Consider the following 17,208-nt stretch of genomic DNA (forward strand, 5'->3'; position numbering starts at 1 on the left):
ATAGCTTAAAAAAAATGTTTTTATTTTTATTTTGCATTGGTTGTATTTTAAAAATAGTAACATAGAATTTGGTTACTTTTTTAATAGTCCCTTCTTTGGGGACTGTTCTAGAGTTATCCTTATTTCCACAAAGAAATCCTTGTCTACACGATACTATCTTTGGAATACATTCAGTATAATCACAAAACATAATACTTTTTTTTTTTTAATTTACCGCAATTAAAGCAAAACAGCGATAATCTTTCCCAGGGCAAATAACTTTTTTTTTATTAATTAAGATAAAATAAAAATAGAGTAAACAGATCTATTTGATATCTAGTGTGAGAACCTTAGGTCAAATATCATTTTAAAATAATGTAACCATTTTTTAATCTATCTTTTATAGATTTCAATAATACCACTGATGATTCATATCATGAAATAAATAACTTTATTGTGTCATTTAAAATATATTTTGTACATCAGCTTACAACTAATTTTGTTTCTGCCATAGTACAATATTGAATATTAGAATCTTAATACTATTTTATTTTACTTAGTATTTGTATTCTTATTTATTTATTTTTTATATGCAATGTTTCTGGATGAGATCCATTTATGATTTCAAAAGACTTTGATAAATTAGAAATTTGAAAATAATTTTTTAACAGTAATAAGAACTTATGAAACAATTCAAAATATGTTTCTTTAAATTTATAATAAGTCAATCATAAATGAGTTGAGGTCCTATATATTTACACGTATGAATTTAAAAAATCCTTGAACACGATAATGTAGTGCTAAATTATCATTTACAGGATAAAAATTATTAGAATAAAAAATTATATTTATATTATAAAATATTCAACACTAGTTTTTGTCTTAAGTAGTAATTGAGTAGTTATAGATGTGTGTAAAATAATAATAATAAAAAACAAAACAATGTTAACATTATTTAGAAAAACAAAATCGTCAACCATTGAACAATTGAAGAAAAGATTTACCTTTTATATTTACTACAGTTTCAAAATTTTAAGTCTGCCTAAGAAATGTTTTTTATCAAGTAATCCTCAAATTTAGATTCTTTGGTATTGGAACAATAAAAGTAGAGACTAAAATGGTATAATAGCAATTAAGTAATATTTTGAATTTTCAGATTCTTAATTTAGGGATCAATAACCTGTTTTTACAATAATTATAACATTTAATATGTTCTTCTAACATAGCCACTTGTAACACTTAATGAAATAAATTTAAATTTACTTCTGATCAGGAAAATGCTAGAAGTTTCAACACATACCCAAGCATAGGACAAAATTGCTTTAGTTTGTGTTTATTCTAACGTATATAACTAAACTACTAGTATATAACTAAACTTATACTTTAGTATATACGCTAAAGTTATTATTAAAATGTAGTATACATATACTTATACTTTAATGTATGTACTAAAGTATATAACTAAACTTCATACATTTTCAGATCATCAGTAACCATTCATGGAACATTATCCTCTTTTTGTGATAAGTTTTACATCAGTTTTCAGTGTAAAATACTTCAGTGGGGACATTACTCAGAAGCTGGTTGGCTACACGTTTGAAGACAGCTGCAAGTTTCTGTTTAAGCTGAGGCATCATTACCCGTAAAACTTCTTGACCATTCTCGCGGAGAAACAGGTTCGTTGCTTCAGCTAAAAAATCATACAGGACCAAACAATGAGAATATGATAAAGAAAATCAATTTTATTTTTAAAATATAAGGTTAAACCATTAGAATCTTAATACTATATTGTATACTATTGATTTACTAATTAAACTTTAACATCTTTTTGTTTGTGCCCATTATATTTGTAAGCAGTGGTGGTCTATAAGGATTGGCTAGATTATAAAAGAATATTAGAATTGTTGAGCTTTTCCTAGACATCATCAATACATTTCAAGTAAATTTATTTGTGGATAAATGTTTTATTTGTTGATTTTTTTTTTTAATTCTGTCATTGGAGATCAAAAATTATAAATATAAATCATAGTATCTTTCAAGTATAAGTGTAACATTTCTTATAAAATATAGACATTTTTTGTCAGTTTTTCTTTAAAAATCAAGTTGACCTAAGTTTTAACAACAAATAAGTATGAACAATGTTTTATTTTTAAAAAATTGAAAAATGAGATCTTCAATAATTGACATAAATTCAATAACACCATTAAAGAAAAAAAAAATGGGACTTTTCAATAAATTTGGATTTCATTCTGAAGAACAATAAAATTAAATTCAAAAATAAAAATGGAACATACAACTGCAAGTCTTATGTTCAGTAATTGATATTTAAGCAGTAGCAGACACCGGTGGTGACAGTAGCAGCGTCCTAACGTGCCTGTCTGCCAACCCAAAGGCTGCGAGTTCCCCAACCCTATCTGGGTTTTTTCAAGCATATAATTATACAATAACCCCCCCCCCCACCATATTTATTCACAGCCCTCCCCGTGGGCATTTATGAAGCCAGTTACCTAATGGTTGGCACACACAAAAATAGGCGTAGGGAGTGACAAACCTACCCTATGAAAACCATGTCATAAAACGCGCAATGTTTTTCTTAAGCACATCGTCTCAAGCCTTAGCCCTTCACCATCTATCCGCTAATTATAATAATAATAATAACAATTGATATTTAAGTAGCAATAATTATAGGAGACAATGAGGTCAGTATTTCATCCAACGATCGGATTTGTGTTTCCTACAAACCAATTAAAGGCTTAACTCTTCACTTTTTAAAACTTATGGGTATACACCAGGCGTACTTTCTTCTAAACCCACAATTACTTCTTGCTAGATAGATAAAAAAAATTAAATTTGTACTACTCCCTTAATGATAACCAAATAATTATCAAAAATAAAACTCACTTAGTATCCTATTGTTGTTAAAAATTCTTTTAACAGCCATTCTTACATCCTTGATGGTCAGATCAACATCCAGCTTGTCAACATGCAAATATTGCTTTCCATCTTTGGTAATTTCTCTCATATGTCCTTTTACTGTTGCCAAAATGTCACCTGAGGGAAGCAGATAAAAAATGTAATACTTTTTTTCATTTCCTTTTTTCACAATGAAAATATTTGCTTTAAACAAAACTGAAAGGAGAAAAACTGTATTTGGTTAATATATAAAATAATAGTTGTTTCTTGTTTCCTTATTTTTTTTTAAGATAATCAATTGAAGTATGAAAGTGCTTAATTAAAATAGTTTGTCCCTTAAAAAACGGTAATTAACCATTTCATTTTAATAATTTATTAATTAGAAATGGTACAGATACATAAATAAAATAAAATAAATTTTATAAATTGTTAAATTAAAATATCTTCAATATATTTTTTCAAATCTAAAACTAATACCTTCAAAAATGTGTGTACCTTAATTGCAGAAAATTCAACATTTTTCATTAACCGCCAACAATTTCATCTAACCTGTTCATAATGATGAGTCAAGTATCATCCATTAATGAACTGAGTATATTGGTTTTGGATAAAATACAGATGGAACATCTTAAGAATATTCCCAGATGTTCCAATAAGATGTGCAATTCACGATAATAAGTATAATTCAGCAAAGGATTGAGGATTAATGAATTTATGCAGAAAAATAAACTTACGGGTTGTATAATTTTCCATATTTCTTTTAAATCAATTTTAACTCTTTAGTTCATAGATTAACTGATGTAATTTTAAAAATTGTTGGAAAATAAATTTTAAATCATTATTTCATTACATTCTTTGTAATTAATAAATATAAATTATTGAGAAATCAGTCAGAATTGGACAAATAGCTTTACAAAAATCAATGTTTCAATAAAGAGGGTTGTTTATTGATTTATTATTTTAGTTGAAGTTTGTCAATATCATTTCAGGATAATTTAATAATACATACTTCCTTCTAACTTCAAAAAAAGTTTGATATTATTAAACATAGATTAAATAATAACTAATAGTAATAAAAGTTAATATAAATTCGTACATATCATGTTAATTCTGAAGTAATTATCTAAAATAGGTATCCTTACCATTAATACATGATTTTGAACAAAAATGGGAGTATTATGTTCTTGATACTGCTATATTCTAATGAATTATAAAATAAAATCTTTTTAAAATATTAGCACATAAAAACAAGGGAATAATGAAAAATGTATTGCTGAACAAATTACCTAAATGAGCGTTAAATGTCCCGTTTCCACTAGCAGGTAGTATAATCAGAACCCCGCTGCTTGTGTACCTTGCGTTTATACTCATCTTTGGTATTTTTATCTTAGCTTCAAAAGGCTGGCCATTGTGAGCAAGCCTAGCAGAAATAAAAATATGTTAGTAACTAAGATGTTGACAGTAACATTCATTTTAGTAGAGATTGTCTCCCCTTACTTACATAGTTACAACAAGTATAGTAAATAAAAGAAAAAATAAAGTAAACCAATAACTTAAATATTTGGTAGAACATGCATGGTATATAGATTCGGTTCCAGCCACGAGAGCAGATTGTTGTTTGTTGTAGTGTATGTTATGAAGTACCTAAATTTCATTTTATATTTATTTTTTATTAGTGTTCATTTTATCCTCAGAATAATAATATCATTTCATTTCATACCAAAAACTTGTTTCCAGGTACAGTAGCACTTTATTTTTATAAAATAATTAGACTTCTTAACATAAAAATAGAATTTCATAAATAGTCTATTATAGTAATATTACATGTACTTCAAATGATTTTATTTTCATCTAAAAATTAGTATTCATAATTAGTCTTGTCACCTTAAAATACTTCCAAATTTCAAATGAAACTTTTAAAAGATATACTTTGTATTCAATTCTTTCTAAATATAACTTATATTTATTCAATAAATTTCTTTGCAATTTATTTATCATTTGATAGAAAAACATAGTGGTTAGAATGTTGACTTTATAATTAATGAGTGCAATTCACAATAAAGTTTGGCACATAATAATTGCTGTAACACAAAATCAGTTCTTCTTGCCAGAATCTGTGGCTTGACAGATTCTTGATGGGTACATTCAAGCCTAAAATAACTTGATAACTGACTCACTTGAGTTTTGTGACAGTGAAGTTGCTGGACCCATAGATGTCCATTTCCTTCAATGTGATTTTGTAGCCATTAGGGCCAGAAGTCAGTGCCAGGGATAGATCATCCATCCTAAAAGGTTCGACTGTGGGCATCTGGATCTCTGGAATACCTGAAATAAGTTTGATTTAAAAATATTTTACCATTAAATATAACAGTCCACTAAAGGGCCATGACCATCAATGCTAGATATTCTGTCAAAGCACATATTATGCGTATACATTTCAATTATCAGTATAAATTTTAATTGAAAATAATTAATTGACTGTGTGTAATCAATAAACGAAGATGATCTGGGTGTAATCAAAATGGAACTCAAGTACAGAACTATTTGTTAAGCCCAACATTTCACTACAGTTTGCCAGACTTCATTCTTATGATTTGTATCTTAAAGCTGAAATCAAGATACAAAACCTAAAAATATTGTTCTTTTAAATATAATTTTTTGTATTTTGTTTTAAGCCCTGATGAAGCCTTGGAATTTGGGGTGAAACATTCACACTTAATAAATAGTATTTTTTACTATTTGAGTTCCTTTTCGACAGCACCCATATCATATTAAAATTTTAATATTATAAATAATTTTACGTTATTTATTGTTTTATAGTTAAAATGCAATTCATAACTAAATCTTGCTGTTTCTTAGAGTCTAAACCCTATAAATTTATTTATAATTTTATTATTTTTTATTTTTATCAAAACAAAAGTAAAAAATACTTTGCAGTATAATTAAACTGGTTAGAAACTGTAAGAAATATGTATATATTATAATTTTTATATCACATATCTAAATTACAAATATTTTGCTCTAGAGTTATTAAGATAACTAGTTGCTTGATGAATTGGCTCAAACAAAATATCAAGAAAATATTAAATTAAAATAAGTTTAAATAAACATTGAACTACATGTTACTAGTAGGCTCAGAAGAACTATTATGTTACTAAAACATAATTAGGTATTACAAATAGTAAACATCAAGAACATTTTACTATTTTTATTAGGCTCAATAATAACCAGCTCATATGTTATATAACATAAATAAAATCATAAATTGATAAATCCAATTTCTGATTAGTTGTATTTCTTAATCTAATTTCAACTGGTTTGTGTTGAAAAGGGCACCACCATTCAGTTTGGAATTACTAAATAGCAAAAGATTCATTTCCATTTTATTACAAACCAACCAGGTTTTTTCTTTTCTTTTTTTCATATCCTTTGAAACTGGCTTTCTAGTTTCAGATTTATCTACAGTATTTGTTTCAATAGGTATTCTGTGTATCTGTCAAAAACATATTAGAATAATGGAAGCTTTAAAGATATTTAGAGAATTAACTTTTATAAGTGATGAAGGAATTGTACTTAAAAACATAAAATCAATTAAATTTCTCTTAAAATGTTAGATTTAATTATGATGTAGATCTGAGCATCCCATGACAGTAGGAGACTATAGGTATTAATTTATTTTTATCGTAGTGGTCGATTAACCACCATGAAATCTATCTCATAAATCACAAAAGCAATTTAAAAAGAGAATCAGTGTTCAAGCTATGATAAAATTTAATGACTGATTGTAAATCTCTGCACGAACATCGCTTGCACAACTTATGAATGAGTGAATACCATTCACAACAAATAATTACTTAGAATTATATTAAACAAAATAAAATTATTTGAAAAGTCATCGAATTAGATCCTCCGACTAAAAAATCGTCAGATTATTGAAAATACTGACTCACTTGTATTAATATTATTCATAGAACTCCATAATAGGATGAAAAAAATAAAATAGACAAAACTCCTGTCCTTGGAATAAATACGTGAATTTTCTCTCTATAAAGCTAAAAGGCTTTTTCTTTCTTTATACGAAAAAAAGAATGATTCAGCGCGTTATGTCTCATCGTTTTAGAGGCAAATCTTTTCGTCAAAGCATCAACGATTTTTGAGATCCTAAAAGCAAAAATTAACTTAATATCAAAACAATCTAAAGCTTAAATAGGATTTAGCAATTTAAATTGTGAAGTTGAGGAGCCATTTGAAACTTGTTTTTTGATGAACAGTGTTTTTGGAGAAATAATTTATTCCGTCATGGGTACTCTTTTTTAAAAAAAGCCACGATTTCCAGTAATCTGTTTCTGAAGACCCTTTGTTCATCTAGGAAAACGTTTACATAGGTAAAGGTGTACATAAAATAAACAGACACACGAAATCTTCTAGGCAAGAAAATATAGTTGTTACAGATAAAGTAAAAACTCTAAATGAGATTTGTAGTAGATAAGTCTTTGGTATGGAATATTATCATATGATTGCTTCGTAATCTCATGTTAAAATGTGTTCATGGCCGGAACAAAATTGGTAGGAAAGTATTTGTTGCCACCATATGGAGAAACCCTAAAATAAGAACTTTTATATCAACATAAAAATATATTTCTTGTTTTTTCTGTTCTTTAGATATATTTTTCAATAAATTGATTCTAAAAATAACTTTTTAATGCTGAACACGTTACATGAGTTCATGTTTTATAGTTGATAAGAGTCCTTAAGGATGTAAATGATAGAATGATTAATAAAGTGAACAATTTTGAGCAAAAATAGACAGTGGTGGATTACCCTGATAAAGGCGGGAAATGATCTAAAAGGATAGTAGTAAAGTTTTCAGAAATATATTTAATTTTTTTTTTGTAAGGTTAATAAATATTTCTGAAGGCTTCCAGGTCTATATTTTAAAGTGCCTGGGCTATTATTAATATTGCCTAAGAGGTTATTATAGAGATAATACGAAGGGACTAAACCGGAAACCTGGTGAGTATGAAACGAGGTTGGGTTGCTCAAGCTGAGGCTAAGAAGCATCTTTTCAAAGGACCTCTTTCAAAAGGCGATAATTAACGATGCTTACTTTCTCGCGTGGATTCAACCTCACGTACGCTCCAGGCCTGGGCAACGACCTCCCGCCTGGGGAAATTGTGACCTTCCAGTGGTGACTGCTGATTGCAGTAGATCTAAAGAAGTGTACCGATCATCGATAAATGGGAGCCATATGTCGCAGACTAATGGCTCACTGATCGTCTTGATTTGCATATGATGAAACATCTTACCTAATGCTTCACCTCTACATGCAAAGGTCAGCGTAGCAGGTCGTCCCGCATTGATGGGGACTCTATTGGTAATATCAACTTTCAAAGAGCGACTTAAAAAATTATGGATACACAACTCAACAAAACAATTTAATAATTATAAAACTTTATCAACCTATATTATGAATTATAAGTAATGAAGTTCATAGAAGATCAAGATAGGCCTGCTTCTTTTTAAAAATATAATTGTTAATTATATGGAGTCCCGTCACTAATGGGCAGTATTTAAAGTGGTAACACTTGACTGACTTCAAGACCAACAAAGAAGTTCTTCATAATACTATGATCCAGTTCAACAAAAAAAATACCTTAATTTTTGTATTTTTTTTTTTTAAGAAGTCACGTTTATTGTTGAATAGTTCTCCGAGTAAATTAAAAGGAATCGAAAAGAGTAGTAAAACCATGAGCGACATCCTACCGCAACAGCCACAGGGAGGAAGTTGCTCTGACCCGCTTGAGAATAGATCATACTCCCCTCACGCACTCTCACCTTATCAGAAAACTGCCACCTCCCACGTGCCAATAAAAAAACACACACGTGTTTGTGTGCGTGTAGGTGTTTGTAGCTTTATCATAATAGCATGCCAAAGGCGTTGATGACCAAAGGGTTTTACACCTTTAAACAACAACAAACAACAACCATTAATGGTAACACTTTGTAAATACAATGTAGAGTTTTGCTGCCAGAATCATATTACGTAAATTTTAAATGAAACCACAATTTAAAAATGTTGAAAAATCAGATAGTTAATAACCGATGCATACTTCAGATTCATACAAAATAGGATTAACAAAATTTCAATGCTGAAAAAAAAATTTCCAATATCTAGTTATATTATATTTTCTTATATATAAATAATTGAGGCGTGATTTTTTTTTTATAATCACTATCAAGAAACTGTTCGGGATGAAAGGCAATGAAATAATTTAAGGATTTTAAAGTTAGTTAATAAACAATAGCTCTGTTGAAAGAAAAACAATGTGTTAATAAAATTATACTAGTTAATAGATAACAATATATATAAGTACTTCTTTGTATTAAATTTGTCGTCAATCAGAAAAAAAATACCACGTTTACAAGTATAAATATACACATAGCGTATCCACTGCCTTCTGAAATTTCCCCTATTAATTACTTGAGACAGTTCTCACAACATTACTTTTTTTTATTTTTTTCTGATAGTGAAAACTCATATTTTTTTATTGTAATAAATAATTAAACCAAAAATGAATTATTTTTCAATTGATGCTTTAGGAACCAAGTCAACCCTTTTCAGAGGTTGACCATTTAAGATATCGTTTTCTTTTTTGTGTCTCAGTAGATATTCACATTTTAAGTATGGCTTTTTTTTTGTTAAGTTCTTTTTTTTTCAAGACGATATTTCATTAAAAAAACATGTTTTTTATTATTTTATATCTACTTTTGCATCCGTTAACTTTCATTATACTTAATTTCAAGCTGCTTGTCCAAGGTTGCCAACTCTCACCGCTCTACTTAGCACTTAGGAACTGTTTTAGAAAAGATTAATTCGAAAAAATATTAAGAACCTATTTATAGTTAATTAGATTAATTAATGTTTAATTGAAAAAATAACAATGCGAAAAATATATAATATCAATTAAAGGTTTTTCAAATTCAAATCTGATGTTTGAGGAAAGGCACTTTAATATGATTAGAAAATTCGTTATCTTACATTTTGGGTAAAAAAATTGTACTAAAGATAACCAAAAATATAATCCATTGCACATACCAACCAATATTTGTATACTATGATGAAGCAAGTAAATACAGTTGTACTTACTTCATGTATGCGTCTACATTTTCGTTATTTCGTAAAAAAATATTATTCACGATGAAGGCCACCATTTTGGTTCGAGAGTGATGAATAAATAAAAAAAATACTATACCTCATGTGTTTTATAAATATCTCGACAAATCCCCGTATGACTTTCTCTGGATAAAACATATAAGTTTACATATAATTTTGAATTATGCAATAGTAGTTTCGAATTTTATTAATTTACATATTTTTTCCCGATATCTCTTCGGTGTATTGGCTTCCCTTGACACACAACGTTAAGTTAGCATCTCTCGTTTCGTCAAGGCTTCCGCATCTTCCATTTCCTTTACCGATTCGACCTTCCTACTTTTTTCCTTCACCTATTCCTCTATGCTCTTTACTGCACTATCTAGACATCATTGTCATACTCTTCCACAGGCTCTACATCACAGAACCTCAAGAACAACGACCACCCTAGGGAAAGCGAACAGAAAGTGAAAGTGGCCCTTACGCCGCCAACGGGAGACGCAATCCCTGCCAGGTCACTGTGTTATGTTATCACACTTCTGAAGCATCTCTCAGTGATCTTCCGCCATTGTCTTTCCCCACATTATACTTATTAAAATTCCCATTAGGGAAAAGAGTAACAAATTTTATTTGTTATAATATGGTCAACACGCGGTTATTTCGTTAAATATAATTCTCATCGTTCTATAATAAATCATACTAAACAGAACATTTGTAGAAATTTCTCTTTCGCATGCATTCTCATCTCATGACCAGGACGATAACACAATATCATTTTCGTTAGGTCTCAATTATGAATACAAAACTACTCACCACCATTTCACCAAACATTTATTCATCTTTGTTTCTGTAATATAAAAAAATATATCTCTAAAAACACCAATGATTTATGAAATAAGGCTAAACACGAATCGTTAATTTTACAGACCCTTGATCGATGCTTGAATGAAGTATGGTCATTGTAATATGGCGACATTATAAGCAAAAATAATTCGGGAGCGGATGGAATTAGATAGTTCTTCTGCCTCGAGAAATACGATCAAATGGATTTGTGCAGCTTGTAGTTTGTCCTGGGGTCCTTTTAACATGAGTATGAGTATCAGGATTTATTTCAAGGAATAAATACTAATTGATTCAGGTGGGAATCGTACCACGCTGTACTGGTCGGCCATCACCGTCTCAATTAGTATTTTAAATAACAGAGTAGCCAGTAAATGACACAATATGCTATTTATTTGTTTACGTGAGTTTATATATTAAACTAAGTTGAAATTGTAAAAATCAAAGAAAATACCAAACACATCAATTAATTCTATAAACTAAATAATTGAATTGCAAGTCAGTTCATTATAGAATCAGCACTTTTCAACACCCTATAATAGTTAAAACTTTTAAAGAAGAGAACCATCTAAGCGGCACATCTGACAAAAATAAAATTTGTTTGCGTGTGTGTTTGAGGTATTCTATTACTTGTATCATAGATTGGGCTTACTTTGCAATAACTCTAATATCATTCGGAAAATAACAGAAATTTACAGTTTACTACCTTTGAAACACACCCAATTCTAAATAAAATTAAAAAAATAAATTTTGTTTGCAAGATGTGCCACATTTAAATCAAAGCAGCTATATATTTATCCGAAGCTAAACATGATTAATTCAATTGTGATGTAAGTACTAATTCATTTGAAACTCATCCTTTCCCAGACTGAAAAGAAAAGAAACTCTTTTGGTCCGAAGAAATAAAGAGGATTTTCCCCTGAGATTCTATTCGAAATAGGAGTTCTACTTCATCGGTCTTAGCAGTATAACATTAGGAGGCTGGAGTCTTAAATTATTTTTTATTTCTTACCCTAGATTTCTGGATCCGTTTTTGAAATCCCATATCGTCAAATTCATAAAAATGTTAAGAACGGTAGTGTTTTCCATTAAGTGAGGTCAATTCCTTCCTTGATGGTCACCTTTATCCCGTAGATCAGTCTCGAACAGGAAGGAAAGACCAAGACGGTTATATACAGCCCATGCGATCCGGTTCTTGGCTCGACCCACAGGTTCCAGGCCCGCCTCGGCTCTGGTTACTCGAATGTAGTTAACAGGGCCAACATCTCTTGAATAAATGTTTACAAAATCCTCAATAGTGGTTCGTAGTTACAGCTGACTGAATTCCACTATCCTCGGAGGAAATGGGGCATGGTCATTATTATAGCTGAAAAGGACCGAAAAGTGCGACTTAACAGATCAACCGAAACGTTAGTCATTGTCAAGATTGTTGCGGTATTGAGGGCTGTTTGGGTCATTTCTCGTCGGTGAGCTAGGCGTAACTTTGGAAATGAAAGTATTATGAAAATATTAGGGAGACTGCGAGTTAGTAGTTGGACATCCGAAATATTGAAAAAAAAAATGAACGAATTTTTCTTAAAATAAACTGGATCAAACATTAAAAGTTGTTTTTATTAACAAAATGATCTTTTCTTTTTTGGAGTGGAGGAAGGAATGGTGAAACTCATTACTATGGTTGAAAGTAACCTGGTTAAATTCAGATTTTTTCAAAATTATTTCTTTAGACTAAGAGTGTCCTGAAACGTGATAATCAATTGATTTGGCCAGTTAAGCAGCAATCATATTTTATTCTAGAGAAAGTGATGTGAAGACCTTTTATAGAATATGAAGGAGATGGTAGGCAGTGGGGTAAAAAAGGAACTAAACTTAGTTATCAACGATTTTTTTGCCAATGTTAGGTCCCCCCCCCCATAACCAACTTTAAAGGGCTCCGTCAGGGCTAAAAAAGGTACAAACAACTAAAAATATGTAAACATTTTAAGAGAGTTTATTTTATTTTATTTATTTATTTATTTATTTTATTTTAGTATATATCAGATCATTCATCACTATTACCTATTGCCCACAACTGTGTGGCAGATTGTAATATCCATCAATAAATAAATCTATCAATAAAAAAAAAAAAAAAAAAGAAATATGTAAACAATTCCTTGCTCCTCCCCAAACTGTAATTCTTCCTATATAAGTGAAACCACGAACCAAGTTAGATCCCGTATTTTTCAACACAGACTATCCTCAACTTCCCACAACCCAGCCGCTTCCTAACTGTCAGAACATCCCCTGACGCTATTTTAGATACTGTACCAAAAGAAGCTTATGTAAGAATCGATTTACATACACCTTGAACCTCTTCCTATTAACCACAATGATTGATAAAAACTGCGTCTAAGACACCTACAACCATATATTAAACTTTTTTTTTAAATGTTCTTCACTTTAGCTTGTCCTCTATTCACACTTTTTATTATCATCTGCAAATATTTTTATTATCACTTTTTCAGTTATCATTCAATCACTGCTTTCTATTTTTTGCTCATTTCAATACTTCATATCTTTACTTAATTACTAAATTTTAATCTCAGATTTAATATTCTTTACTTCACCTAACATTTCACCTCTGTACTGATATTTCCTTCTTTTTTCTTTTTACTATATTTTATTCACATTACTTGATTTTATTTGATTTTTCATTTACAGAGTTTCTGTAAGAGGGATTCATTATGTTTTGCAGAAATATAAATTCATTAAATTTTCTAACAATGAAAAATCCACAAAAATGCTTAAAAAATATTGGTAGCTGTAAAAATCAAAATAACAGAGAAGAAAAGAGAGTTTCATACGTTTACAAGCTACATAAATGTACCACATAACAACCAGCTAAGGATATAACGAAATTTGATGCACGTCGAATAAAATAGTCATAAAGCGGCAGTCGACAAGATGAAGTTACAGAGTTCTGCAACACAATCGGATTTTCCAAGCTTTATTTTAAATTCTTAGAATTATTATTCTGTTATATTATAGTATCTGCAAGATAGGTTGCAGAGGTTGATTAAAAAAAAAATTGCGCTTCTATTTAAATTTTCTATATTTTATTTCAATAACTATTCCGAAATATGGCGACTCAATAATTTATTTTCGAATATTAAATTATTTCTTATGTCCAAATCTAGGAATTTAGAAATGTAATAAAAACAAAACAAAATGAATCTGACTTGATAGAGATACTCTGGAAATATATCAAATTGGACAACTGGAATTTAATTTGGTCTAAGTGTAAACCTTATTTTTGGAGAAAGAAACTGATTTCCACTACTACTGTTATAAATTCATAATACTTTTTATCACAGGCCTAGAATCATTGCTAGTTAATTGTATGTTTTTAGAATCAATAAATTCGGTTCAGCGTCTTTTAAGTCTTACGTAAGTGAATGTTTGGCATTTGATTGTATCAAATAATTACATGCAGCACATTAGATTAGAGGTAACCATAAAAAAGAACTTGAAGGCCACCTCTGCATTAGGTCTATTATCACAGAATCGCTTTTTAATTGCGTCTATTGAGAACTTGTCTCTTTACAAAACGTTATGAATAAATTAATTTTTTTTTTTAGTAACAAAGAAAATAAATGAATAAAATCATAATTAACTCTTTGGAAAACATTTCATTCATAAAGACTAAGTTAAGGAAAAGTCAACATCACGTACTAATTAAAATATATTTTTGTTATATGAAGTCGACGGTCAGGGCAAGAATTATATAGAACAACAAAATACTAGAGAATGAATTAGTTAAAAAAAAAATGTTATTCATTTTATTTTGGGCTTGTTATTCATTATTTGTTGTGACCAAACTAATATAAAATTCTTATAAAGAAGATCCTAACAAATATTTATCATCCCTGAAAGCAAGGACCCACTAAATCGGAAAATTTTTATAACCACATAAACGGCTACTAACACTCGCAACACAGTTGTCCCTGAATTTCCGGGAAATATTTACTAAAAATTATTCTTAGGATGAAAACAAATATTTCCCTGTTTAATGTTTGTTCGAATTATTTTAATAATGTTCTTTAATGTTTGTTTAGTAAAATAATGGGAATTAAAATAACTTAAAAAAATAAGAAATATTGAGTTTAAAAAAAAGTGTATAGAATATCATACAATTTTATCGACCCGTTTCGATAAAGAAAATGAAATGAATAAGTTGGATAAATAAGAAAATGTTATAAAATTTAATTTGACATTAATGTCAACTTAATAAAAAAGATCTACAACACAGATCTAGGACTTCGAAGTTGTAACAACACGGTGTAATACGTCAAACATGCACCAAACGAAACCATATTTTTCCAACTTTAAAGTCACAAATCCGTCCTCTGAACATAAACGTTACTTTGTCTATGTAAACCGAATTTATCACAAATCACAGATAAATATTTTTCATTTAATTTATTATAATATTTGGTGAAATAATAAAAGTTAGCACAGAGTAACGTACACATGCTATATGGAAACGCTATATGGAAGAGAGAATAGAGGGATAACAACAGGGAAAAAGCATGAAAGGAGAAAAGAGGACGAACCAGAACAAACCTAAAAACGGAGGGAGACGGGACGACAAGAAATGCCACGAAGTTTTCTCACCTCGTCAGATGAGTGTATATTTTTTTTCTATTTTCTTCCAGGAGTCTTGTTCATTTAAGCATGAGTTGTATTTTGAGCAGTACAGGAGGAGTGTATATAATGTTATCAGTGGAATGTAAAAGAATTTTTTTTCTATGTTTTCGGTTTTTATTATTTACTTAGCAATAGATATATATATAATTTCAGTGATTATCAAGTTAGGAGGGAATTAGTGTTTTGTTTATTCTAGCTAGAACAGAGACATGTAAATCTTATTTTATTATTTTTTTTTTTTAGCTTTAGTGTCACAGAGTGGATTTAGTTTAGGTCCCATGATCATTATGTATTTTGTATATAGCATTTATTTTTCATTTGGAGTTATGTTAGAAAATATGTTCATACACTGGTAAGGGATAGTTATGGTATGACAAGACGTACAGTTAGAATTAATTCTAACTTCCTTACATAAAATGTATATAGGAGGAGTTAAGAGTCAAAATAAAAAAGTGTTAACCCAATATTCATGCTTATCATTTCTCTGCCATTTTCATAATTTTTTTTTCTGATATCCTTTAAGTTATATTTATTTATATACCTACACAGATTGCATAAAAGCTTACTTTAACTGGTAAATGTGTAAAGATATTGTTACCCATAAATAAAGATACTAAATATAACAATAAACAATTCTATTTATCAATTAAAATTTTAAAGTAAATTTTTTTTTTGCAAGTGATAGAAATTTTAGGCAATTTAAGAATTTTCCATCAAAATTTAATGAATCCACTTCTCAAAAGTAAAAGTTTAATCATTTTTTTTTTTTACTGGTAAAAATTCTATGTCCAAAACTTATTCACTTTATTTCAAAATCTCAATTTTTTTTCTATCAAATAGATCTTTCAAAATCAATATCTTTATTTTTAATAATTGAATATATCAATTTTTGATTGAAAAGTCCCGTCATATAAATTGAGGCTATGAGAGCTAAAGTGGCCCAGCCCACAAACAAAACTTTCTTATTCCAATAATCTTAGTTTTTGTTCATAATGTTTGATGTTTTATGCCTTTGCAAACCTAGTTCTATGTTTATCTCAAATATAGATAGAAACACTTGGAATAAAATAATTATTTTATTGTACAAATGGAAATGCTATTGTGGTCTAAAAAGTGTTGTGAGTTGAACCATTTTTTACTTTATTTTTAATTAAGTATATTGGATTTATTTACAGAAAAAGAGATTAGTAACACATAAAATTGCATATCTTGATAAGTATAATTATTTAATCAATTTATTTTTGTATGAAACAGGCGCATTGATGAAATTCCTGTGTTCGATTTGCAGATACAGTTATACGACATAATTCTATTGAATATTTAACAAAAACAATCATTTGTAAAACTGTAGTTTATTAACAAACTTTTTGAGTCTAATGAACGTTTAAACTCGTTCAACTTTAAATGTTTTAAAATGTACTTATATAATAATATAAACATTTTTACGTTCGCAAAAATCAATTCTGATTTAGTCTCGAAAATATTTAAGAAATATTGGAATAAAGTTAACTCTCTTACCTTTTGCAATAAAAGGGCGGATGTGGTGGAGAGCAGAGATCAAACAATCGATGAGGTGTGGATCGCTACCTTTGCAATGCTTAACATAAGGAGCTGAAAAATAAATATGATGATGATAATAA

General features: G+C 29.0%; 1 protein-coding gene across 1 annotated transcript in view; it reads right to left on the reverse strand.

Annotated features, from left to right (window-relative positions):
- Window positions 1-1,336: 1,336 nt before the first annotated feature.
- LOC106690161 (protein takeout) overlaps window positions 1,337-17,208 on the reverse strand; it is a 46,841-nt gene continuing 30,969 nt past the window's right edge. The window contains exons 2-6 of the mRNA XM_014435494.3: window positions 17,087-17,179; window positions 5,070-5,217; window positions 4,179-4,312; window positions 2,881-3,030; window positions 1,337-1,669 (exon numbers count right to left, since the gene is read on the reverse strand). Coding sequence (XP_014290980.1) covers window positions 1,515-1,669; window positions 2,881-3,030; window positions 4,179-4,312; window positions 5,070-5,217; window positions 17,087-17,179 — 680 coding nt within the window. The 3' untranslated portion in view covers window positions 1,337-1,514. The remainder of the gene's footprint in view (window positions 1,670-2,880; window positions 3,031-4,178; window positions 4,313-5,069; window positions 5,218-17,086; window positions 17,180-17,208) is intronic.

This window comes from Halyomorpha halys, unplaced genomic scaffold, assembly GCF_000696795.3.
Source record: "Halyomorpha halys isolate HHAL.00 unplaced genomic scaffold, Hhal_1.1 Scaffold1598.1, whole genome shotgun sequence".
NCBI classification, from domain to species: Eukaryota; Metazoa; Arthropoda; class Insecta; order Hemiptera; family Pentatomidae; genus Halyomorpha; species Halyomorpha halys.